This window comes from Rousettus aegyptiacus, unplaced genomic scaffold (assembly GCF_014176215.1).
Source record: "Rousettus aegyptiacus isolate mRouAeg1 unplaced genomic scaffold, mRouAeg1.p scaffold_m13_p_13, whole genome shotgun sequence".
Classification (NCBI taxonomy): Eukaryota; Metazoa; Chordata; class Mammalia; order Chiroptera; family Pteropodidae; genus Rousettus; species Rousettus aegyptiacus.
Window position 1 is genome coordinate 8861880 of NW_023416288.1, and position 26573 is coordinate 8888452.

The window sequence follows — 26573 nt, forward strand, 5'->3', positions numbered from 1 at the left end:
ACATGAAAATTGTCATTTTATGACAAAGCCCCACACAAAAGAACATACAAAAAAAAGCATCTGTGTCTTAGCACATATTTCCAAGCTCTAGTGAAGATTTCAAAATTCTCAAAATGAGTTTTTACTCCCTTAAGGTTTTGCTGAAATGAGATTTTGCTATTCAAAAATCAAGGTTTAAGTCTATACATTCTACTAATAAGTACTTTAGTACAGTATCACTTTATATTTTAATTTCTTTTGAATTTAAACCTGCTAAATAAAAAGTTCTAATATGATGGCTTAATTTAATTGAAGTGATGGATAAGCAACTCCGCCAAGACTATAGTTCAGGTCAGCCCTAGTCACCACTCTCTTTACCTATACTCAAAATTAAATGAATAACTGTACTTTGAAAAATCTTTTCCAAGAAGTATAAACCTACATCTGTGCTTACTGGGTATGGAGTCTTTTCCTAATCCTCAAGTCCCAGCAAATAAGTAAATAACATTTATATTTTTAAAAAATAATAGTTTAGTTCAAGATAAAAGTATTCCCTCTGCCTCACCTACATTGCTATTTCTAAAACTACAAATGCAACTAAATTTTAAGTACCAAAATCCATCTTTAGTGAATCATGTAATTAATAGTAAAAATATTTCTCATGTTTGTCAATATTTTATAAACTTTCCTTATACTTGCAAAGCAATTAAGTTATACTTTAGCAATTTTTTTTTAACTAAATAACTTTGATTACTTCTAAATTTTCCTAGAATTTCAATCTTTTCTTTACAGTTTATAATTTCTTTTGTGTCTTTTAAATGAAGATAATTTTAAAAAGTAACCATCTTTACCTTTAAAAAAAAGTATGATAGAAAGAAGTTTGTTTTTTTTTAATGAACTTAATTCTACTCCTTCTTCCTGTTTTTTGAATAACTCCCTTCCAAAAAGGAAATGGCTACAAAATAAACACTTTCATAGACATCCATAGTACTAGTAATTCTACGAAGTACCAAGATTTTAAAATCTAAGTCAATAATAAGCATGATTAGTTATAAAAAGCCCAGACGGGTGCCCATTGGACTTTGCTGAATGCACCTCTGTAATGTTCCCTGAATTCCTCATTGCTGAGGAATCACTTGAGAGACTTGCTAACTGCAGATTCTGGCTCTATTGGTCTGGGGTGGGGTTTGAGATTCTACATTTCTAACCAGTTGCCAGGTGCTGCTCATACTGCTTGGCCACAGGCCTCATTTTAAGTAGCAAGGGTGTAAACGCCAATATTTTTGTTTGTTGACATAATTTAGATATGAATCAACATACAGTGTTCCTGCAATCTTAATAGGTGACTATTTTATAAGACTTGAAATGAAATTATTCTCCTAGAATTCATTTATTACAAACTGTATTGGCATACCAAATATCTTTCATTTTACTTGAGCTCTGGCAAAAAAGAAAAGGCCCATTTTGTAAGGGTCAAAAGTAACTTTTTAATTTAAATTGTGCAACAACTTACAAATGTGCTTGTTATCATATGCAGAAAAGTTCCTAAATTAAGAAAACCATTAGGCAGGCATATTTTAGAAGGAAAACTGAAATTTAAAGCTCATAGGAAAAGGAACAAACCAAATTAGGTCTTTCTTGCATATAACAGTGCAATTCCATATTTAAATCCTCCACTCTGACATTAGTTGGTGTTAAATTGTCAAGTCAAAAAGTGGGAACTGTCTGAAATTTCACCTACTTGTAAGTTAACGAGTTAGCCTCCTACAGTTTCAGAGATGCAAGTCCTCTGGTAAGAGACAAAAGGCAGCTTATTACTCATAGCAATAACAGTAGCCACAGTAACATCTCTGTTTGCACCCAAACCCCGATTCCCACAGGGGACGGGGGAGGGCCAGGGGTCATCTGTACCAGCAGTAGGTATGTTTTGGGCAAGAAATCCCAAGATTAGGTAAGCCCTTGATCATATATACCCAATATTGTAATTACTCTGCTATGTAAACCTCTTCACTATCCTGGAATGGACAAAATCTGAGCACATTGGCTGTTAATGCTTAGACTTGAAGAATTGTGACATATTCATATATTCATGAAGAACTGTCTCCCAACAGTCGGTAGACAAGTACTGGAAGATGAAAATAATAACAATAACCATAATAATGGCTGCAGTATGTAAGCACTTCACATGTTTTATTTCATGGGGTGCTCAACAACATTCTGGCAAGTTAAATACAATTTTTCTATTTCAAAGAGGAAAAACAGATTTATAACCTTACTTATAACTTGTACAAGGTCATATAACTAGTCATTTCAAAGGTTGTGCATTGTTAATATACAATTCAATGCGTACATGTAAGAGGCAGGATTATCTAAGAAGACTGGAAAGTAGGTCACTTAACCAGAAGTGAGCCTTACTAATGTCACCATATCATTCCATCATGATCATCCCTTTCCCAGCCTGTGTGACTATGGTTCCTCACTCCTCATTCTGCACTAGCATTTAGAGATTGCTACTCCTAGAACTGTTGACTACAATCTAGGCAAAGCGGAGAGTTTACTTAAAACAATTCTCTCTTACAACTAATAGGAAAGATATTATGAGGAATTATATTTTGATTATTTCTTTCTGATGAGTAATCAAAGACAGCATTTTATAATGATCATGAATTAGAAAAGCTTTCCAGAAGAAAACTGACCCAAAGATCCTTAATATAATCATAGCATATGCATCTAATTCTTAAGTAAGAATATATGCGATTTTATTAAAACATTTGACCTCCTTCCTCAGTTGTTAACTTTTTACATATTGTCCATAATCAGCATACACACTGGCTTGCAACTTCTAAGAAAATGTCACTTTTATAAACAAATTCCACTCAATGTGCCCACATTTGAAATTTTGCATGTAAATCAGAACATGCTGTGATTCAATTGCTGCTCTTATCATCTACCACTTACTTCTATCAAAGCGTATAACTGGATTAGTGGGAAAACAGCTCCATTATGCTTGCATTTAAGCTCTGCTTAACAGCAGGCTTCCTTTCTGCAACAAAAACAACCCTGGAGATAACAGAACACTAGGAAATGATGTAGCCTTCATTTGGACATCTTATACATGATTTAAGTATAAAAACTATTGTTCTTCAAACAAAAGAAAAAATTTAGAAATATAGGCCTAAAAAATGAGAGGCTGCTTGATTTTTTTTTTTTTTTGGTCTGGTGGTTCTAGGCAACTTTGGAAAAGTATTCATATAGATTGCATCATAACTCTTTGGATGACTGACATGACATTAGGATGAGGATGAAGAGAAATGCATGAGGGCTTTGTGGAAAAATACTGTCAAAGTTCATTACAGAGTCACTACCAGGATTCCAGGTGCCTTATTATTATGCCTCCTTGAAGTTACAAAAGCTCAAAGTTATTATTGTTTCTTTCCTAAACTTTCAAACAGTTTCAGAGAGAGAGAAAAAAAATACACGCACACACACCAAACATTACATATTTTGAAATAATTAGAATTTCTGTATCCTTAAATTTGTAAGTTTGTATTTAGAGAATGTATGTTAAAGAAAGTAACATAATTTTACTCTTTTCTTATCAAAATTTTGCATAGAATTAATTCTCTTTAAATGTATCAATTTCAGACATTTTTTTACTCCTAACTAAAACACAGTAACTAATAAAACTGAAGAATTTCTTTTAAATTATGAAGTTAATGTGGTTGAAATTAAGTAAAAAAACCCATGAGGTATGATAAGAGCAAAAAATACAAAATAAAGTAAATAAATATATAAAAAGACATATTGCTTAGGCAAAATGTATAATCCAGTTATAGTGTTTAGTGTTTATTTTCAATTATAAGAGTAATTGAATTCACATATGCTTTGTAAAGCCAAAACATAGTAAATTTCCTAAAAGAATTCTACCAAAGCATGACATTCTTCTTTAAAAATGGATAATAAATTTAGACTTAAAAAGCACTTATTTTTGTTTTATAACCTAATCATATTTTTTATCTTAGAACTTTAAAACTTCTAGTATTTTGGACTTTTATGTAAATATATAAGGTGTCACAACATTACTAAACTCATTTTATATATTTTTTTCAAATATTGGCCACATAACTTTGTGGTTAAATCTAGTCTCATAAATGAAGATAGCTGTGTTCCAATTCTGTCTTCTCCCTTAGAAAAGTTACTAGAATTCTCTTTTTCTATATCTGTAAAATTAAGTGTAGTGATATTATCTACCTCATATGATTGTTGCAAAGACTAAATGAGTTAGTTATAAAAATACATAGAACAGTTCTTGCCACATGAGCAGTTTTTAAAAATAATAATTCTGTATGACTTGCGATTAAATTGAGGATTAATACAGTATTAATAAGATAAACAATGAACATAATATAATAAGATAAACAATAAATACATGTCTACTTTAGATCTTTATATTGATTTTCTGAAGGGCAAATCTATTCTCTGGAATAGTACAATCACTTAAAATCATTTAGTGACTTTTCAATCATGAATATGTACTAATGATTATTCTGAAATAATAAAATTAAACAAAAGTGTATAGTTAAGTAAAAACATTCTAAGCATAGTTGACAAAAATATTTATCACCTTATGGTAAATAATGACCATAAACAACTGAAGTAAATTTAAAGTAACTAACCCAAACAAGCCAATATACTAGGAGCGGAGATTGGCAATAAATTTCTCTGGGAGTAGTGCAGGAAATCACTATAACTTCATCTTTCAAATATCTTCCTGCAATATTTGCTTTACAATTTGCATGAGTTGTGCATCTTTTAATATTACTTTTTTCCCTACTTCTGAATATGTAACTGATATACTTTAATAATTTTTAACTTTCGGTATTGAGATACATTACTTCCAGATCAAATGCATTCCCACTTTCCACAAACTTTCTACAAGTTCTATTTGCCCATTTGCTTTTAACTTACATGTTCAAGCTACACCAAGTGAGGACACCCATGTAAAAATTTACAAAGAGCTATCAATGCACCAATAAAGTCTGTATTAACTTGGTTCACAGAAACCACAAAGGAATCTCTTGAAATCCCATAAATCCTTTATTTTAATTAGGAAAAAAGTCATCAGTTGCTGTCTAATTACTGAAAGCATAAAATTCATTCAAAGCCATTTATACTGTTGAATAAGAAATTCTTTTAAAACATATTTAATATTTATTGTTAGCACTGTTCAGTTTCTAACTGAGGTACCTGTGTTGGTGCTCTACTCATATTTCCATGCTGGCCCCAATTTAACTGCCCAGCATTTCTGGGAGCCTTCTGCCTGTGCACATGGCAGCCTGGGAACACCAGGGAGCAATCACTAAATTTAAATACTCCAGCATATTTTCCCCTTGGAAGTGATTACTCTGATTTGTGTGACCTACAGTGGTTGTCAGAATTGCCCAGAAGATTAAGTTCTCCTTACTCAGAACATAACTTGTTTAGTAATCCATCATCCATTAGTTCTCTTTTTTGTTTTACTTCTCACAGATCAATTAAGTCTTTCCTAGAAGTACTTTCCAAATAAACCATTTGTACTTGGTTCCTTGCCTCAGGGACTATTTCTGGGAAATGAAATCTAAGTTGATATAAGCAGTGGTCTTAGGAAGCAGATTCTTAGGTTGGGATTCTAGAATTAAATCATTTTCCAGCCATGTGGTAACAAAGACTTCACTAGTAACTGGCTGCATATTAGTCATAACTAGAGGCAAAAACAAAACAAAACAAAACAAAACAAAACAAAACAGTTCTGAAGCTGTGGTATCACAATTGCTAAGACTTTCATTTGCAATGATTGCAACACAATACAGACTGAAGAGGCAACATGCAGAATTTGAGAAATATAGTGATCGTAAGGGCTAGAAATTGGTTGTTATCAAATTCATTGAAGAAAAAGACAACTTAAGGTCAGCAAAGTATCAACTAAGGGCAAAGTGCAAAAGACAGAAGACTTCTATGGCAGCTGATAAAGAGATTTTCATCTCCTGTTGTGAGAAAGTCAGTGTGCGCTAGCAATGGATGGTATAAAATTTGCTTTTGAGAGTTACATAATTATAAAGGAGGCTGTATTCACAGTCTTGGCAAGTTTCTACACAAAATTTAGGACACTGATAGGCAAAGGACCCCAAGAGAAGAATGAAGATATCGTGTGGATGCAATTGAAAACACTGGACTTCCAAATTCCCCTCTACCTTCCTGAAATAATCTCTTCTTAGAGGGTAGTAGTTTCTCCATTCTTAGAGATCATAAAAGATGACCCTTGCTCTTCTTAAGATCAATTTCATCTCACCTCATAGCTCTAAGCAATAGGTTAGTCTCAAAATGACCTAACTGGAAAAGAAGTCTCTGCTCCAGGAATACAAAAAGAGAATGAATATTCAACAAAAGAGACGTGAGGTCTGCCTAATATGGACCAGCAGATACTGAGAGAATATGCCAGGGAATGGATGTTGAGGGGGGATCTTGGGGCAAAATATATCTGGTCAACAACTTGGTGTGAAGGAACAAGAAGCCTGAGATAAGAAAACACAGGGACTCTTGCATGATGGCAAATGGCCTGGTTAGTTCACCAATCCCCTTAAAGGAGCAAGACTGGAAAACATTCCCGAGTTCTGGAAAAGAAGCATGAGGATAGAGCTACGTGAGTAGGCATAAAATATACATATCTCTTTGTCTCACATCAATGAGCACTAGAGATCATTCCTTACAAAGGAGGTACTGAACAATTGGGTGGATAAGATGATTTGTCCATTGGAGGTCACCCAAGCTTTGTTTGAGGCAACTGTAGTGCTAGCAAAATGGGATCATGAATGAAGAAACCTGGTAACAGATATAAAGAGCATGTACTTTGGACTAAAAGCAGGGGCTCTTTCTTACCAAGTGTGATATAGTTACCGTCACTGGTCAATGACCAACCTATTGGGAATTGTCCAATGTTGAGTCTTCAACACAGTATCACCTTTCAAAAAGACAACCAGGAGCTTGATGTCAAATAGATTCCATTCAATTTTACCTCTCTGGAGAGGGTTATAGTGGGTGGGTAAATTTTGTTTTTCTTGTTACTGATATATATTTCAGTTATGAGATCTCCTTTCCTTTCACAATGCCTCATTTCTCTGGGTTCATCATATTGCCTGATTTATCAGCATGGAGTATCATCATGGAATCCTACATAACACCTCCTCAAACTAAGCAACCTATTTTATGGTAAAAGAGGTCCAATAATGAACAAATAAATGATCGCAGGATTCAATGGGTCTACCACACATTACTAGAAGTTGTCACCTTGACAAAACATTAGGCAGTCTCTCAAATGTACAACTAAGGTTCCAGCTTGAAGATGAAAATCTCCAAGTTGGAATTTTGTGCTTCAGATGCAATATGTACTTTCAATCATGGTGCCATGTTCATAAATGTGCTGGTACCAGCTTGTGTCTGCTCATAAAAAAACCATTAAATTTTCAGAAAATTTCTAAAACCGGTTGAACTCAAATGGGTAATTTGAAGTAGGCCATAGTGGGAGTATTTATATTATGAAAATTAGCAAATGCTACAGGTAAGATTTCCCCTCCCCACACCAGCTCTGCCCTAAAAAGGTGGAATGCATGAGTATGGAAACCAAGGGAAGGAAGTAGGAATGTCCCCTCCCCCTCATTATACCTCAAAATGATTCACTGGGAAATGTGTATTTTCTGTCCCTGCAACTTTACTTTGCTGAAATAAAAGTTCTGCTTTCCAAAAACATGTGTGTGGGTGTGGGGTGAGGTCGTGCTCTTACCAGGGTCATAGTAAAAATTTCACTGAACTATATAAATTTAAAGCTACTGTCTGGATATTTAGGGATTTTCGTGACAGTAGACCAACACACAAGAAAAAAAAATTCTCCTGGCAAGGCTCCAGATCACAAGGAGATTATCATGAAGGTTGCTATATAAAATGTAGGAAGGGAGAACTCTGCACAGAACTGAGGGGAATTATTCAAGCATTTGAATGCTTGGCAATTAATGCTAATGGGCAAGTGCCAGGAACTACTGTTTGAATGGACATAGAAACCATGGGCTCATAGGCCTCTGGAATAAAAGTTTGGGTCATCTCACCAAGCAAGCTATCAGCTCAAGAGCTGGCCAAGGGTACAGGGAAATTAAGAAGGGTCTTAGAGAAAAGATTAATGTAATTTATGAACTTGATTCTAACTCTAGTATTCCATTCCATAACGTTTAGTTTTCTGTGTGTCGTTGTATTGTTTTTGCAATTGTGACCAGTTGCCATCTTTAAGGATCAGTGACTGGATACAGTAGACAATACTGGCCAGGTTTCTAACTATCATCACCTGCAACTTTTTGTTTCAGTTCTCCCTCTTGTGGCCAGCACCTGCTCTGCTCACAGATGGGAAGGCTGTACTTAAAACCTCAGCTGCTTTGGCCTTTAGGCAGAATAACTCTGAAGTTTATATGCTATACAGTTCCTAGGATTTCTCAGTAGGATTAAGTTCCTTTAAATCGAATTAAGATCCTTAAATTAGCAACCTTCCTTTTTTCCCTGGCCTCACTTCCCCACTCTTTTAACTGAATGTTTCCTGGGATCACATCCCAAATAAACTACTTACCCTTGAATTCGTAAGTGAGGATGAAGAAGAAGACAGATTTAAAAATTTACCATATTAATATCTGATAATTTTATATAAATTTCATGAGATATGCCAAGTCTGTACAAAATTTAATGTTTTTATGATTTTCTCTTTCGCTATGCTAAAAGATCACATTTTTTAATGTTTATATATTATATATGTATAGAAATGATCACCACAATTAAGCTAATTAACATATTAATTACCTCACACGGTTACTATTTTTCTTTTTTTGTGGTGAGAATATGAGATATACTCTACTGGCGAATTTAAAACATATACTATAATATTAGCTATGGTTACCATGCACCACCATGTTCACTGCAGTACTATTTACAATAGCCAAGATATGGAAGCAACCTAAGCGCCCATTAATGGACAACTGGATAAAGAAGATGTGGTACATATCTTGGCCACTAAAAAAAAATGAAATCTTACCATTTGCAACAACATGGATGAACATAGAGGATATTATACTAAGTGAAATAAGTCAGACAGGGAAAGACAAATACCTACACTCTCACTTATATGTGGAATCTAAAGAACAAAATAAATGACAAAACAAAACAGAAACAGACTCATAGATACAGAGAACAAACAGATAGTTGCCAGGAGGGAGCTTGCAGGGTTGGGTGAAAATAAGGAAAGGATGAAGAAGTATAAATTGGTAGTTACAAAAGAGTCATAGGGATGTAGAGTACAGCATATGGAATATAGTCAATAATATTGTAATTATTACATGTAGTGTCAGATGGGTACTAGACTAATCACGAGGGTCATTTTGTAAATTATATAAGTGTCTAACTGCTATGCTATACATCTGAAACTAATATAAAATATTGAATGTCAACTGTAATTGAAAAAAAAAAAAGATGACTAAGTTCCAAACATCAAGTTTTGTTAGCAAACATTCCAATGCTTTTGTAATAAACAAGTTTATGTACAAATGAAACTAAATGACTATCTTTCCTGATCATTTTATTTGAGAGATAAAGCATTACATTTTGTTGAATAAGTGGTAAGGTAACACAAAGGGTCAGACTGTAAAATGAGACTGAAATAAATCAGAGATCATATGTAGTATTAAGTTTTACTAAATAATTTCAATGATACATACAAGCTACGGATTACTAAAGGTTCAGATGAAATAGAAAAAGATCTGGACATGGAGGAGGGGTTTCCCAAGTGTCGTTGGTTGAATTGTGTCTCCTTAAAATTCATATGCTGAAATCCCGACCCCAGTACCTCAAAATGTAATGGCATTTGAAGATAAGGTTTTCAAGTTGGGGATTAAGTTAAACTGAGGTGGTTGGGTTAGGGACATAATCCAGAATGACTAGTGTCCTTTCAAGAAGAGGAGGAGACATCAAGGATGTGCACACACAGAGGGATGGACAGGGCAGAAGCAGCGAGAAGGCGGCCATCTGCAATCTGAGGAAAAGGGCCTTCTGGCCCCTTAATCTTGGACTTTTAGCTTCCAGAATTGTAAGAAAATTAATTTCTATAATTTAAACTATCCAATCTATGGTATTCTGTTACAGCAGCCTGAGGGAACTGATAGGACGGGTCCTCCCTTATTGTGTTGGAGACACTTCTCTGGCTCAGAAGACAAAGTTCAAAAGAGGTTTGCAGGCTTCCTTGTATAGCAGGAGTATTTAAACTGTGAAATATCTCCAATTTGTTACCCAGAGAGTTATATCACCTACAGAAATTTTTTCAGGAGTCTTGCTTCATCGATCCTGGGTTCTATTGCTATAATTACCCTTAGCCAGGGCTATTCTCCTAAAAGCATTTTAGGACTAAATCCTCTTCCTCTTAGTAAATACCATGAATCTAGATACCGAGATCTTTGGTTGTCAAGGCGTTACACCTGGTTCTCCTGCCTACTTTTTTTTCTGCAGGTGCCCTCCCAGTAAAGAGAGAAAACCAATGGCAGGCCACCTGCTTTAACATCTTCCTCGCAGGTAGTTTCAGAAACAGATCCATTCTTCTATGTTTAATACAAAATGACCTTACTACAAATTCTTCTTTCCTCATCTTTATTTCTATCACTATAGTCACTTCAAATGTGAAATTATATCCACCAGTAAATGGTCATAAATTTTTTTTTTTGGCCTAAATTCTATGAAATCCAATGAGACACAGTAACATTCACTTTTTCTTGTTTCATCTGTGCTTCCTAGCTATGGGTAGGAAGGCCTAAGGTGGTTCTAGGGAAATAAAACTTTTAAAAAAGCACATTCAAATAGCTATCAGTTCTCCTGTCAATTAAGAAAAAACTTTAAAAACATAATACAGTATGTTTGGACATGTGTCCAGAATTAAAATGAGCATTACAATGAACAGAAAACTGCCATATAATCATACTGCCAGATTGCTACTTATTAGGAGTTACAATAATATCAATGAGTACAGGAATCCATGTCACCTGTTTAAGCTCTCTGAGTGAAGGGAAATATGTGTAATGCTTTTCCTTCATATTCATTACTTTAATCGTTTCACTCATGGGTAATGCCTTAGATATTCAAAAATGACCTTGGCATGGAAATATAGGTGAATTAGTAACAATACAGGAATAGCTCAGTGAGATAGTCTTATAATAGATAAATATCTGCGACTACCTATGATAAAACATTGCAGAGTATTTAAAATCAGGAGATAGAAATTGCAAATTTACTTCATCAAAAATGTAGACATCTAGTACTTACTGAAGCTACATTCACAAAATCATCATCTGAGAGGGTTTCCAACATTTCAGAGACAGATGTTCGGATCAGTTTAAGTGTCAATCCACTAACACTTCCACTCCTGTTAAAAAAAAAAAAATGGGTCCAGAAAAAAAAAGGGTCCAAGCATGTTAATGACCATGTACTTATTAAAATCAAAATCAGATGCCCCAAGGAAAGGCAACTTATGCACTGGCTCTAGATCATTTAAATACTATTCAAATAATAATTTTGTCTTTAAAAATTAACAATAGAAAAAGTCGTACTTTAATAGACTAGAAATAAATTAAAAGAAATCTTGTCTTTCCTACTAGCACACACATATATATATATGCATGTATATATATATATATATTTCTAACTATGATGATAAAAATTACATATCAAATGATAATTTTAAAAAAACATGGATAGTTCATGGCAGGTTCACTTATTCAGTAAACATATAATGAATACCAGCTTGGTTAGCCAAGTTAGAAGTGAGGGTTTATAACCTCTTTAGTTAAACAGCTATAGTCATTGCCTTAAGGAACTCATTGTATGGCTTGATTAAACCAATAATTATGAAGCATCATAACAATCATGGTACCACACAGGTACTACTTACAAAATGCCTTGCTTTGTAAGTAGACATTCTTTGGGGTTTAGTCTTCATTATTCTTGTCCCTGCATATTCCATGATCCTCAATGACCTCATTGGTTTGTGGGGCTCACCTCTACACAACTAACTCACTCCCCTTTCTTTATTTCTAGCTCCCGACTTTCTCCCAGTTTTACACTTCCCTTCTTGTTAAACTACAGGCTTAATGTTCAAAATGACAAATTACTCCAAACATATTTTTCTTTCCTATTTATGTTCTTGGTAGCAACCAGGCTAGATCTCAGTTGTCCCACTTCTTCCTCCCTTTCAACCTTCCTACCTCTTCAGACAATCACCCTATTCATTCTACTTTACAGAGTTCCCAAGGCAGTAAGCCTCCTTTCAATTCTCTCTCCATCTGGACTCAAGTCTTCATTATCTGAAGATCCTGAGCTAGGGTAACAGACGCTACGTCCTGTTTTTAGTTGCCTTTCCTCTTTGTGTGAACATGTGAAAATTCTGGACTCATACTTAGATATAATACTGTTAATAGCTCACATTACCTTCTAAATAGCCAACAATCTCGATTGCCCTGCATCCAACAGCTTTCATAATCTTTTCTCTCTCCTTTTCCTCCTAGATATCATCCCCCCAGATGTTCTCACCAATTTGCTTCTGTCAGTTCTTCCATAAGAAATTCTACTCTCTTCTGTCTCTCCTCCCATGCCTGCCTTGTTAAATCTTAGCTGTAATGATTCACTTCTAATTTTATCTTCTTAATGAAATCTTTCCTGACACTTTAAATCAAAGTGCTATCTCTCTCCTATGGACTCCTTTAAGACTGTGTTATATCTTATATCTATTATCTTCTACAATTATTTTAGTTATGTGTGAATATGGTTTAGTTTTACTAATACTTTTGAATTATTTCTGAGATCAGAGATGATGCTTTGATCATTTTTCAATCTGTATTATCATACTGCATGTATATGATGCGACTCTCAATATATTTATGTTGAAATAATTTTTAAAAAAGTATTTTAACTTCAAATACATTTTCAATTTTGGGATATGCATGTGGGTTCCAAAGACTTTAATAGGAAAAATTATTTCTGGAAATTATCACATATCCAACAGGATCATAACATATCACATTACCACTTAGATGTACACTTAAGAAGAATATCAAGGACCAGTGTATGAAATAAACTCCACAATAATTTAATTAAAACAAGATGTGGCTTAAATGCATTTTGACAAATGAAATGAGAATTTACATTCAAGTTGCATTTGTTTAAATCATTTATCTTCTCTTTTTCAGGTTAAGTTATAAAGTTTTGAACTTCTTTACTTCATATCAAAATGAGGAAATTTTCAAATGTTGATATTAGCCTGTGATGTGGATTTAGTTGCCAAGAAAACATTGGATTCTATTTCTTCCACTGAGGCAGAGAATATATGAGGATATACGTTTTTTCTCTCAGGAAAAATAATCTAAGCATTTTATACTTCAACTTTTTAATTCTTCGGTATTGCTCTTAAGAACTAAATCTTCAGAGCAGGATACTTTCTTTCCTATGCGCTACAATTTTATCTTCTACCTATTAGATTACATACACACACCTCAACTTGAAGCAATATGACACATAAAATAATCAATATAACAACTCCTGAATTTTTTTCTTGTATATCAGCATTTCTTTTGAGAGGCTCCCAGTATTGACATTTAGTGCATTTAATATTTATCTATTTTGTGGCCAACCAAATCTTTAAAAGTTATTTAAATAATTAATGACTAAGTACGAACTAAGCTACTCTTTTTTTTTTTTATGGTAGCAGGAACCACTAAATTTTAGCAACCATGTACTTTAATATTGTTTTAAATATAAAGCCAAAAATAGAAAGCAAATGGATAATTTTTCAAAAGCTCAGATTTTAGAACCATGCCATTATTTTCAATTCCAATACAGATTCTTCTCATTTTCGAAAGAGGACTTTGGTTTGTTTTGTTACTTTCTCAATATGGCTTCTTTGTCTGCATATAGAAGTCATCGTAATTACTCTCCCATCTCTTTTTTCCAAACCGTAAATCATTTATCAGTACCAACAGATTACTGTTATCTATGAATCCTCCCTTTATTCCCAGTATATAAACAAATATGTAATGTTCAACTACTCACACATCAACCAGAATAAGCATGTCTTTAGGAGATGCAGCTCCTTGGATGTACCTGAAACATACACCACATAAATATTTTTCTCTTGCAAAATATCAAGCATTGATATTTGTTAACCTGATAGTTACTGTTCCTGACATAAGGTATTTTACAAGTGGAACTCCTTCCATTCTATCTGGGTCAAAAAATGCTCTTTCATTCATAATTCTGAAATGTCAATTTTAAAAAACTGTATTTAATATAATAGTAAAGAGTCAGAGGCATAATGTTTATGTTTTTCAGATATTTATAACAAATAACACAGAGATGTGTTTAATACTAAATGCAATATTAATTAACTTCTGGAAGAACATTTTCTTGAAAAAAGAAAAAAATATCCTAAACTTCAATTTGTTAACCACAGGTTTTAAAACTCATTCTAAGGAACAATAATATGAACAAATAATAATAACAAGATGATGTTATATTTTTAACTGTAAAAAAAATAAACACAAAACTAGGTAAGTGGTCTGGGAACATGAAAAAAACAACATCAACAGAAGAGAAATACAAAGGGATAATAAAGTAATTAAAAATAGAACAATATATAATAATATTACCAAGAGTTTCAAGTGGTAGCTCCCAAACTTTACAGTGTTTAAGAATCACCTAGAGAGTCAATTTAAATGCTGCCTCCCGAATTCAACTCAGCCCTACAGATTTAGCATCTTTGCATTCTAAAGAGACCTAGGAGAGTTTTATTCAGGTAGTTCAGGAATTATAGAAAGAGATACTTAACTGAAGGTAGATGTCGCCTGGTCACAGAGTGACAGGTCACAGAAACCTACTTTATCCAACAGGAAGGGCTGCCCCTGAACTCAAATTTCTACTTATCTGAGGCATCTTTGCCTGTAACTCTAAATCTAAATCTCAGAAGTCTGCCAGATAGCTTGTCAATTAGTTTTCAGACAACATCCAGCACAGATCATATCTGCTTAGGACTATATGTTCATGAAACAGAGTTTATAACTTGTACCCAAGTTTGTTTCTCTATAGAAAGTAAAAGGGAAGGATTGCTTGGCATTCCAATGGGAGGTAAATCAAGTTCATGTCTAGCATCTTAACAAATGGTCCTGGTGTGCCTCTCAATAAAAAAATTAGATAAAAAGGGCTATTGTCTCCCTCTTTGATTTGGCATCTAGCTTCTAAGTTCACCCCAAAACAACCAGTTTCTGAACCCAAACTATGTGGTGATGTCATTGTATTTGCCTCCACTCAATAACCCCCTGCTCCACAGCTGTACCTGGAGAAATATTAATGAAAATAATACATGAATAATACCTTGAAATGTTACATGTGATTGGTGTTCATGTAAATTGTTACTGGGACATTTAAGAGGGTATTTTAAAAGTCTTAATACATTTACCTTGAATCAACTATTATATCTTAGAATCTGTCTACACTATAGCAAAAAGTTGGAAATAAATGTCTCATAATAGAAACTTTCTTAAATAAGTTACCATGTGGTCATTCTTTTAACATGATGTTAAGTGTGTCTCTTATGACTAGGTACTCAAAGGTATTATATGAAAAAAGCAGGTTATAAAGCAGAATATTGTAAATTATATGAACTCTATAGGAAAAAAAGATATTTTCACACATTAAATACATTTTTTAAAAACTCATACATGAGTTTAATAGTGAAATTATGAGTTATTGATATTTTTTGAGTTTTATGTTAGGAAACTTCTTTGCTTTAGTAATGAGAAACAAATAGTACTTCTTTTTAGGAGAATGAACCTAAGCTATACCACTATAACTAGAAGCAGCTTTTATACCTTAGGGCCAGTTCTCATTAGTCCATTGCTAGAGGCACACTACTTACTTCCTCATCTGACTAGATTCTCTGTTAGAGCTCAACTCCAAGCAAACTAGGGTCTTTCAGTAGAAATCCCCACCAGCTAAAAGAGTTTTGGAGATGAAATTGAATATAAAACTTAAACTAGTCTATCTGAAATAAATTTTATAAATAATTTCAACAACAGTCATCATTGTTCTTACTTGAACTCATCTTTATTTGCCTTTAACTGTCTGTCTTTACTAAAATTTTTTAAAAATACAAGAGCTCTTTAAATAAATAGACAATATTCAATCTAATAATGGAAAGATTCCATGCAACTTTTAACAAAACATTTATCCTCCTTTTGCCTCTTTCATCTTTTCATGACTACCGAAAAATTCTTACCATGGTCTTCTGCGTACGTCATAAAGGTCTATCTTGTTTGGCGTTCGGCTGTTATCAACCCATGGAGAAGCTTTAAAAAAGAGGGAGAAGAAGAGGGAGGAAGGTGGGGGGAGAGAGAGAGAGAAAGAGAGAGAGAGAGAGAGAGACTATATTAACTAATTAGAGAAATTACATTAAAATAATAGATATGATTTATCAAAATAATATTTAAAATAAATCAAAAACACCATTGAAACATTCCACTTACACACAACAATGTTAAAAGGAGAAATACTATTTTCATGTCCTAATCTTTTTCTTTGTTATAATGGAAAATAATATAGCTGTACAAAAGAAAGTCAATGTAATTCAATTTTCTTTTTTGTATCATTTCAGAAATAACCTGTAGACACAGGGATTTTTCTGGGTGCTGACTCATATGTTTTACCAAGTGTCCAGAGGTTTTACATTTTCTTTCTCCTCTAATAATAGAAAAATGGATTTGCCACTCAGGAAAATTATGCTTTCAATTATCTAATCCTTATATTTTCATTCAGTGCTGTACTATTTTGGTCTATAAAAAGATCATCATTTCTCTTTGATTGTTACCATACAATAGCATAAGTTTTAACCTTATTATTCACATATTTGATAATGGCCAGTTCATCTGAAATTATAAACAAAAAGTTAAAGTATAATTAAATGAACTTTCTCCCAAATCTGTTTTCTTTCTTTAAATTTAATTGAATGATCTGAAGTAATTCAAGAATCTTTTGTTTCAGAGCCTTTATCATTTTTCAGTAATCAGAAGAAAACTTTTTTGTCTAACAGCATTGATCTTTAAATACGATTAATTTACACTTGTTCTAACTAAATCTATACTTACTTTAATTAAAAAACTTTATGCACACACATACACACACATTAGACCCAATGGGGAACAATAAATGCTGATGAATTGGATAATAATTTTATGCTGAACAAGACCTCTCCTTGAACAAGTTTAGACAGATGACTTCTGGGAAAATTCCTAATAATAATTCATATGACTTATGCCCTCCAATCTATTTTGCCCTTTCCTTTACTGAGAAACTGTGGAAATTATGGAGAACTTCACTGATAATCAGGTTTATTAACTAACTAAGATAATCTGGCAATTAGGCTATGTTGAAAAATACATACTACTGACTGTGACATTTCTTTCTTATTAGCAACTATGCTACAAAAGGATTTATTTATTTAAAATAGCTAATTGTGTTCACATGACTAGTAAAATTTAAATATGGCCCTCCCACATCAACCAGTTATTGATACAGTCAATGCAACTAAAATGGTATATTTACTTTAATTCTTTCATTTTGCATTTGTAGAAACTTACAACCAGTGAGATAAAATATCACTTTTTTTTTTTTCTTTTTTAGCTAACACTGAAATTAAGTGACAAGCATGCTGATAGACATATCAGGACATTTCCAACTTCTGTATAATATCTGACTCTCCAAGTTAGGTCTTAATAATAACTAAAGTTTTAGATAAATTATATTCTAATCTCATCTAACGCTATACTGATTATACATTTATTACTTCTTAGCAACAAATTCACCTTTTATCTTGCTCTATGAAAATAGATCTGGGACTTTCAACAATTTTTCTTTTACCAACAAACACAATTTTAAGCCTTGTCAACAAATGATATAAAAGAGAGAAAATGAGAAAAGGGTTTTTTGCTTCCTGCTTCTGGTTTGTTTGCTCAAAGGCTCTTTTCCTGTTTTCCATGTTCAAAATATTGTATTTCATCTCCCCTGATTGGACTCAGGAGATACAAATGTGTGGGCAAGATGAAAGAAGTGAGATTAGTTACCACTGCCAGCCAATATATTAGCAACCAACATGAGTTGAAAGTGGAAAACCTATAAATATGATAAATTATTTACTAAAACTGGAATTTGAAAGTCACATTTAAATTAGATTTTTGAATTCTTTGATGATCATATTCATCTAGAATTTCTGTTTTCACTATAATTGCAACTTGAAAATAACTATAATATTACTATGCTCGATGAAATTTGTACCTTTCTTTAAAGATGGAAAAAAGGGTTGTAATTTATAGTTTAAGTCAGATTTAAATTTTAATATAGTTTGTAATCCTAAATTGTTGATATTTAAAAATATTGATACTTTTCTTAGAAGTCTCCTGAGATAGCTATTAGGAAACATCCCTTGATGATACTTAAGATATTAAATTATGGTAAAATTAAACAATGTACTTTCTTCTGTGATAGTACTAATTAATTTGTTGTAAAGTTCTATTGTAGCATTTAAGTGGCACATTATTTATATAGGCTCAGAATCATGGAAGGTCAAACAGTGAAAAGATTAATAACTATACCCCACAATTCCCTGAAATGATCCGTTTCATAATGATGCATAATAAAAACAACATGTTTTGAGAGGAAATCAGAGCTTGCAAAATCCCTACAAAAAGTGAAACATTGCTCAGTTAGATGTCTCTTTTGCTTTCCATTAAGGTTTTGGGATGACAGAACAAAGGAGTGAAAACGATAGCCTACAAAGTAAGCATCTCATCTCTGAATGCCAGAATTAAGGGTGAAAATAATCATTCATGAGAATTTCCCCCCCAATCAAAAATAAACTGGAGGTGTATTATTTGATTAAATCTACTGAACTACAATTCTACTTCACATGATATATAAGGTGTTCTTTGTCAGTTATCAAAGCACTGACTTAAAAATGTGTTTACTTGTACATTAAGTCAGAATACTGAAATATATGTTAGAGAAATACTCTTGAGAAATTTTGCAGGTTATAAAGCCATTTTCTAGTTAATGTGGTCTAAAAGTAATAGGAGAGTATCAGTTTTTCGATTTCAGCTGCTAGGAAATAATATGCCACATAATGATATATTGAGGGCTGATTCTCATGGTAGAAACACCATTTCAAATGACAGCTGATTGCATTCCCTTCCAATTAACAAGTTCAAATGTATTTTTCTAAAGACTTCACATTTTTATTTTCATGAAAAGAAAAAATGAATTTCACATACTTAAAAAATGCCTTTAGCAGACAACCCTGGTCATATTGCCTGGATTCAACTGGTATTATGTCGATAATTATTTTAAGTTCGTCTCAGTCACCCCCTATAAAGTATTATTCATGCTTCTGAATTACAAGCAAGGCAATGAATTTAGACCTTTTTTTAAGAAAAAAAATTAAATAAATGTGTATTATATAGCCCACAAGATTTTCAAGAATTTGTGTTGCTGCCCAACTACTACTATCTTGGAATAAATTCTCCGCGGTCCCTAATTTACATCATGGCTCCTATATAAAGAACCAGGATGAGTTTCATTAACAGAGTTTGGGTTATGGACTGATACTCAGGTGCCAGAAATCTAGGAAGGCAAATAATTGGCCCCTTCAGATTTTAAGTTAGGAGACGGTCTCTGTTCCCCAATGTGTAACTTAGGAAACACCCTAAATATAGAAAGGCAATTCTATATTTGTTGTAACACAGAGTAACTTGAATATTTTCTCCTATTTCTGAGAATAGTAAAGTTCCTCACTCATATAACAGTCTGAGGTAGAGATTACTAGTCACAGGGGCATCTGTTCCAAGCAGGGATTCAGAGACCTACAGCTGGTGGGGTTTTTGCCTTCTTCAACACATAGTTCCCCAGGTCATCACCCAGGGCACTGATACACAGCTGCTAGAGGGCAGGAGGAAGTGAGGAGAAGTCATACCAAGCGATGACAATTTCAGGCTTGCAGCTACACATATTACTTTCAATCATATTCTATCGGTCTTGCATAGATGCAAAGGAGGCCTAAGGAATGTAGTCTCTGGCTAGGCAGTCATTTCTCAAAGCAAAGCTTCACAATGGGACAGGAGGACAGAATTCTGGTGGACAGCTAGCAGCCTCTGCCACATGAACAGTTAGAAAATGAGTAATGTCCACTATTATAACAACAATTTTTCTGTTTTTAGCAATGTCTTTAAGTAAGGCACTTTTATGACAGAGAGAAAAATGGGCTAAATTCAGAACCCACTAATTATATAAAAGATGTTGGACTAAAGAATGATTTCTAGATTAAATCTCAGGACCAGGATTGCTTGCACAAGAAACTCACTAGAGAAAATAACGAAAAGCCAACTGTCGTTGTTGATGTTTGTGTTACCAAAGAAGCCACAAGCCAAGTCTGCCGAAATCTTGTAACTGTTGTAAATTCTAAAGCAATTTTGGGGCCGTAAACCTGTACCCCAAACTAAAAGCAGTTTAACCCAAGTACACCCTGCAGGTGTGCCGGAATGGGTTATGTACAAGAATTTACCACCACAGAACACTACCAGGAGCAGTAAAGATGGGCTAACCAAGAAACTTACTTTTTGCAAAGAGTAGGAGGTATTTCTTGCTTGATGGATTGGAATTAATATCATGGACCAGTGATTGCTCTGAAATTCCCACTCTTTTTTTACACATGGTAGTTTGAATTGTGGTCATCCAGAAGTCGCCATCAACGTACATTAGTTAACTGGGCAGTGATAAGATTAGTACAGAGAAAGTAACCAGTATTCTGCTATATTATAAGTAGCTATATTAGGAAACATCATATCCACATACATGAAATTGCATGTGACCCAGAGATCCCAGATTTTGACCTCGATGTACTAACTTACTGGACTCTGAATTATCTCCTATGGGAATCTAGGCGAGTGTGCAGAGATAATTGCACTGCCTGAGGAACAGACTGTGACAGGGCTTCATGTACATTTTTTTTTCTTCCTTTAAATAATAGTACCACTCAAGTTTTAACTGACCGCCTAATGGAGATTATATTCCCCAGTTTCTCGCCATGGCGAGATCACACGATTAAATTCTAGTCAATATCAGTGAACAGAAGCGATATTTATATAAATTTTGGGTCATGCTGTTTGTCTTCTACTAATTTTTTCCCCTTTCTCTTGTTCTCAACTGTGGAAGTAGTAGTGTTGATCCAGTTTTGATCATAAAGACGAGGACAACAAACTAAGGAATGACAAATAGAACCTCAGTCTCTGGAAACCTTACCCTAACCAACTGATTCATCTATTAAGTAGTTTACCTGAAAGAAATATATATATTCTATGTTAAGTTAATCATTAAGTAACTGAATCAATATCATGATACAGGTCAAAACTTTTTCCAGTTACATAAACTTGAGTCAGGTTTTAAAGGCTGGAGAATATACAGGAGACAAACTCTACACAGAGTGCTTAAAATTTGTTTTGCCATTTTTTCCTACATTCTTATTTCTTCTTAGGAGAATATTATTTTGGTCCTGGGACACTAGGTATTGCTATGTAATATTTATATTGCTAGGTAGTTTTCATGTCTGTCTTATCTTTTATGTAGCAATGATGAATTCTGGGGTCAAGATTTGAAAAGTAACTGATCCCCAGACAGTGGTCATTCCCAGATCAAGTTTTCAAATGCTGAATGGCTGAAGCTTTATGGTATAGAACCACCAATAAGATTCATAGGCAAAAGATAAGACTAAAGGGTCGCCTTTCCAATTGGGTAAATGCTAATATGAATAACCTATTATCTTGTCTCATCTTTAAAACTATCTTCTCTAGCTGGAAACAGCCTAGTGTAGAACTTTAATGAATTATGTAGCTAGTATTCCTAGTTTTTTTATATTTTATGTATGAATTTGGATAAATTACTAAACTTTTTTCAGTAAAATAGGGGTAATGAATTTCTACTTCTGAGGGTTACGGCTAAGATTAAATGACTAATGCACATACATACTTCAAACTAGAGTTGGCAAATAATAAGCACTCCATATGTGGATATTTTAACATAATATCATTGAGTCATTGAAACTATTTATTATAGATTACAGATTTTTAAAATAATAGATTATTATAAGGTATACTTAGATTTTAACCATTTAAAAGCATATTTCTATGACTAGGGCTTGGAACATCATGCCATTTCTCCATCCTACTCTATCCCCATGATGCAGTCAAGTGTCACGCGGTCAATAAAAAATTTCTGGGACTCTAAAAACTGACTTCACATAGTTACTCCAGAAACTCTAGGAAGATGCCAGCATAGGTAAGGGAGTAGGATGGGAGAGGTGCACAGGAAGATACTTAGAAAGTTATAATTCTGTGTTTCCTGGCACTTCCTATCTGCTTTCCCCACTCCTTTGTTTCATATTAATTAGAAACTGAATTCTCTGAAATTTTGCTCCAATACTTGTCAAAACCAGTACCTATGGTACTGAGCTGTTTATTCAGCTTAATTAAATACTGATTATTCATTATATGCAAGGCACTGTATTAGGTGATATAATACATACATATATACAAGTAGCCCTCCCTACCTGCAGTTGCTTACATTGAGATGTTTTTTTAAAAAGAGAATATATAAAATATATTCTGAAAGGAGACAAAATTTCACAGCTGTTGTTACAGATGAAAACAAAGTTCTCTGAGATAACAAAGAAGGGTCTGCTTTTGTGAAAGCCTTCGTGTGGAAAGCGGTGCTTGTGTTCTCTTTTGAACGATGAATAAGAATCATATGACCACAGATGGGGCTCACAGAACAAAGCATCTAAGATTCGAAAAGAAAGGGCAGGTTGTGGAAAATGAAATGAAATGAAAATTAAACAAATAAGGTAGAAGAAATGCAGGGGTACATGAAGGTTGAACTGTGTAGTAGAGGATAAACTGGAAGTTTTAAGTTGGGTTAGAGTCATTGAATGATCTAAATACCATAGTAAAGGAGCCAGATGTCATCAAGAGAATGATGCCAGGTTGCATGATTTTACTAGAGAGTAGTAATCTAAGTTGTACTCCAGTTCAATTTTAATAAATTTCTTAGATCCCTTCTTACATTGCATTTTAATGTGTTTATAATTTTTTTTCTGTCTCACCCACCCATGAGCGCCTCAGGAGCAAAATTATCTTACTGGTATTAGAATTCCAATTAGGGTACCTCAGTTACTTCAGGAACAGGAGTTTTGCCTTGTTCTTCCCTCTTTCCAGGTCAGGCTTGACTATATTGACTTTATTAACCAAATAATTTTTGAATTTTAATTTTGTTTCTGAGCAATGAGACTCAATGTTCAGATCATATCATTGTACTGGTCTGAGAGTACTTTGATATCTCAACTGTAATATGTATAGAGCGCTTCTTTAATTTATAGATAAACAAGTGTCAGAAACTCACATATGGATACACGACATTAAGGCCAAGGATAAATCACCATAGTTTTTAAAATAAAAACTTATTACAAAGTGATTTGCTCCTAATTCTGTAGATGCCAGATAATCCACATAAAACATTTTCATTTAACATAAAAGGTTATTTGTCAGCAGGAGTAGAAGATAACAAGGACAAGTCATGTGGTTAAGTGGAATATCAATAAAGTAAATAGCACACAAAGCCTTAACCATTTAAATGGCTAATATGCAGTTATTATCTGTGGCTTAAAACTAAGCCTGAATGCAGCAAGTTTTATAAAATAAAAGATGAGAAGGATTTACTGGTAAATAATTTCAGATATGTGCTACATAGGGAAAAATGTAAACTCTGGGAGAGAAAAAGTTTCCTATTTTTGTAAGTAAATAAATCCAATTAGATGATAATGATAATATATTCACAAAAAAATTATGATTCTATAGGAATAAGTTTCCAGTTTTTGTAAATTAATGAATCTTCTTAGATAACAGTGATAATAATATAGTTCTTTAAAAAATTATATTTTGTGTACCTGAGAAAAATGTTTAAAAAGTTTTCTAAATTTTCGACAGAAATGTTTGGAATTTTCTTAATAAAATACATTGAACGTAAAATAAATCACATTAGCAAAGATGGTACTAGTATCTTAAAATGGGCAGCATAAGGTATAGAAATTTAGCAATATATAAAGGAAAAAGCAGGAGAGTTATCTTTTACAAGTTAAAAAGAGATATCATTTAGAAGCTAAAGGTTTTTAACCATACTTATTCACATATTTTATATATAGCGTTATCTCCCATCAAATTATAAGCCGATCGCATTTTCATATTAGCATCTTTTTTAACTACTCTCACCTGTCAGTGAAAAAATAACTCATTTAATTTAAGCACAACTAGATCCATAGTTGACTGCAAAGCAAAAAACTATTACAATGATTATATATGAAAAAAAGACAGATTCACATAAGAGATAAGGTTATACAAAAGGGAACAAAAATAAGGCTATAGAATCACCTCTATAAATCAGAATCATTCGAGAACTTCAAAATAACATACAGTTTTATATTTATATAAGATGTGCCCCCGAGACAACCTAACATGGATATTATATACAGCAAAGGAAATCATATAATTCAAAATACAAATCCTATGCTTGGGTGTAAATTGAACTATTCTGCACTCTCTTGCCAACACCTCAAACTCATCACTGCACTACAAAAATAAAAATACTTGATATTTTATTTCAGTAAACATTCTCATATCCACTCAAGCTAAAAATGAGAATCATCTTAACTTATACCTTATGTTTGTCACTAAATTTATTTATTTTTATATTTTATTTCTCATTTTATCTTTTTTATTGAGATATAATTCAGATATAACATTGTATTTGTTTAAGGCAAAGTGTTGGTTGGACACACTTATATGAGAGCTAAGTGAAATAAGTCAGGCAGAAAATGATAAATACTATATATGAAATCTAAAAAAGCCTAACTCATAAAAGCGGAGTAGAATGGTGGTTGCCAAGGGCTGGTAGATGGGGAAAAAGGGAAGCTGTAAAAGTGTATAATCTTCCAGTTTTAAGATGAATAAGTTCTTGGAATCTAATGCACAGCATAGTGATGATAGTTAATAACACTGTATTGTATACTTGAAAGTTAATAAGAGAATAGATCTAAAATGTTCTTACCACAAAATAAAATAAATGGTGATTACATGAGGTGATACAGGCGTTAGCTAACCACAGTTGTAATCATTTAGCCGTATGTAAGTGTATTGATCCATTTACTATTTTGTAAGGTTTCTAAAATCCTCATTTTTTATATCCAAGTATTTTTCTTTTTTAATTTCTATTTGGTATCTTGTTCACATCTTTAAAATTCTACTTCTGACCATTATAACAGCATACTTTTTTTGGCCAAGGCTTTCTAAGTGTTTCACTTTCCAATCGGAATAAACACTGATTTAACCATAGTATTTCACTGCCCACAATGTTTGTGATATTTTCCAAATCATTCTGACATTCAAGGCCTCATTAATCTGCCATTAATAAACCTTTGATTCAATATCACTATTTTTCCATAAAAGACTATTAGATTAGCTGGCTAACTAGGCTCCAACCTTTCCCTGTTTTTACTTTACACCTTTTTTCCCTCTAAAAACGTTTTTCCTTTTCTTCTTCACTGACTTGATTTTCAATCGACAGTTCATAAACCTCACTCATAACTCTAGTCTATAATTACCTTATCTTTTTCGAAACTCCTATAACAAATCAATTGCTACAGTCTAATTTATATGACATTTAATTATTTAATGATTAGTATTGCAATCTAAATCTCAAAATGTATAATAAATTTGACTCCCTGATTAGATTGAAATTTCCTGTCGAACAGAAATATGTTATTTTAAAACACAAGTTTGTATTGAATAATCAAGGCAGAGTTGTCTTTGGTCTCCAAGGATCTCTTCTCCCTTTCTTACTTAGTACAACTCCTGCTTTTTAACCACATACATGGCCACCTTGAAGGTAACTGTGATCTGGAGACCACTATATTCTGGCCAACATCACATAAGAGGACAGGCTTCATGGGACTTCCAGGAAGTGCTCTTAAAAAGCAAGGGAATACAATTCATTGTCACTTAAGAAAGAGCACAAGTAGTAGTGGTGGACCCTGAAGCAGATGACACACTCAGAGGATGACAGAGAAATAAAACAGAAATGTGGGCCCCTTATCAGTGAAACCTCTCTATCGGTCCCTGTCTCTGTAACTGATACTCTGTGACTTGAGTAAGAAACTTCCATAGTGTTGAAATAAACAATTATTTTGGATTTTCTGCCATTGGTAGCTAAATTAGTCTTAACTGACACACTGGACTTTAATAATTATTAACATAAAAAGTAATGAGTAATCACTTCAATTTAAAGTTTGTTTATATAGTAAGCAACAAATCTAATTGAACACATTTGCAGTTAACCCTTGTATCCATTCACAA

General features: G+C 33.3%; 1 protein-coding gene across 7 annotated transcripts in view; it reads right to left on the reverse strand.

Annotated features, from left to right (window-relative positions):
- CACNA2D1 (calcium voltage-gated channel auxiliary subunit alpha2delta 1) overlaps positions 1-26573 on the reverse strand; it is a 449625-nt gene that overhangs the window by 107544 nt on the left and 315508 nt on the right. For all 7 annotated transcript variants that reach the window (XM_016127273.2, XM_016127276.2, XM_016127274.2 and 4 more), the window contains exons 8-10: positions 16352-16421; positions 14131-14181; positions 11353-11452 (exon numbers count right to left, since the gene is read on the reverse strand). In XM_016127273.2, coding sequence (XP_015982759.1) covers positions 11353-11452; positions 14131-14181; positions 16352-16421 — 221 coding nt within the window. The remainder of the gene's footprint in view (positions 1-11352; positions 11453-14130; positions 14182-16351; positions 16422-26573) is intronic.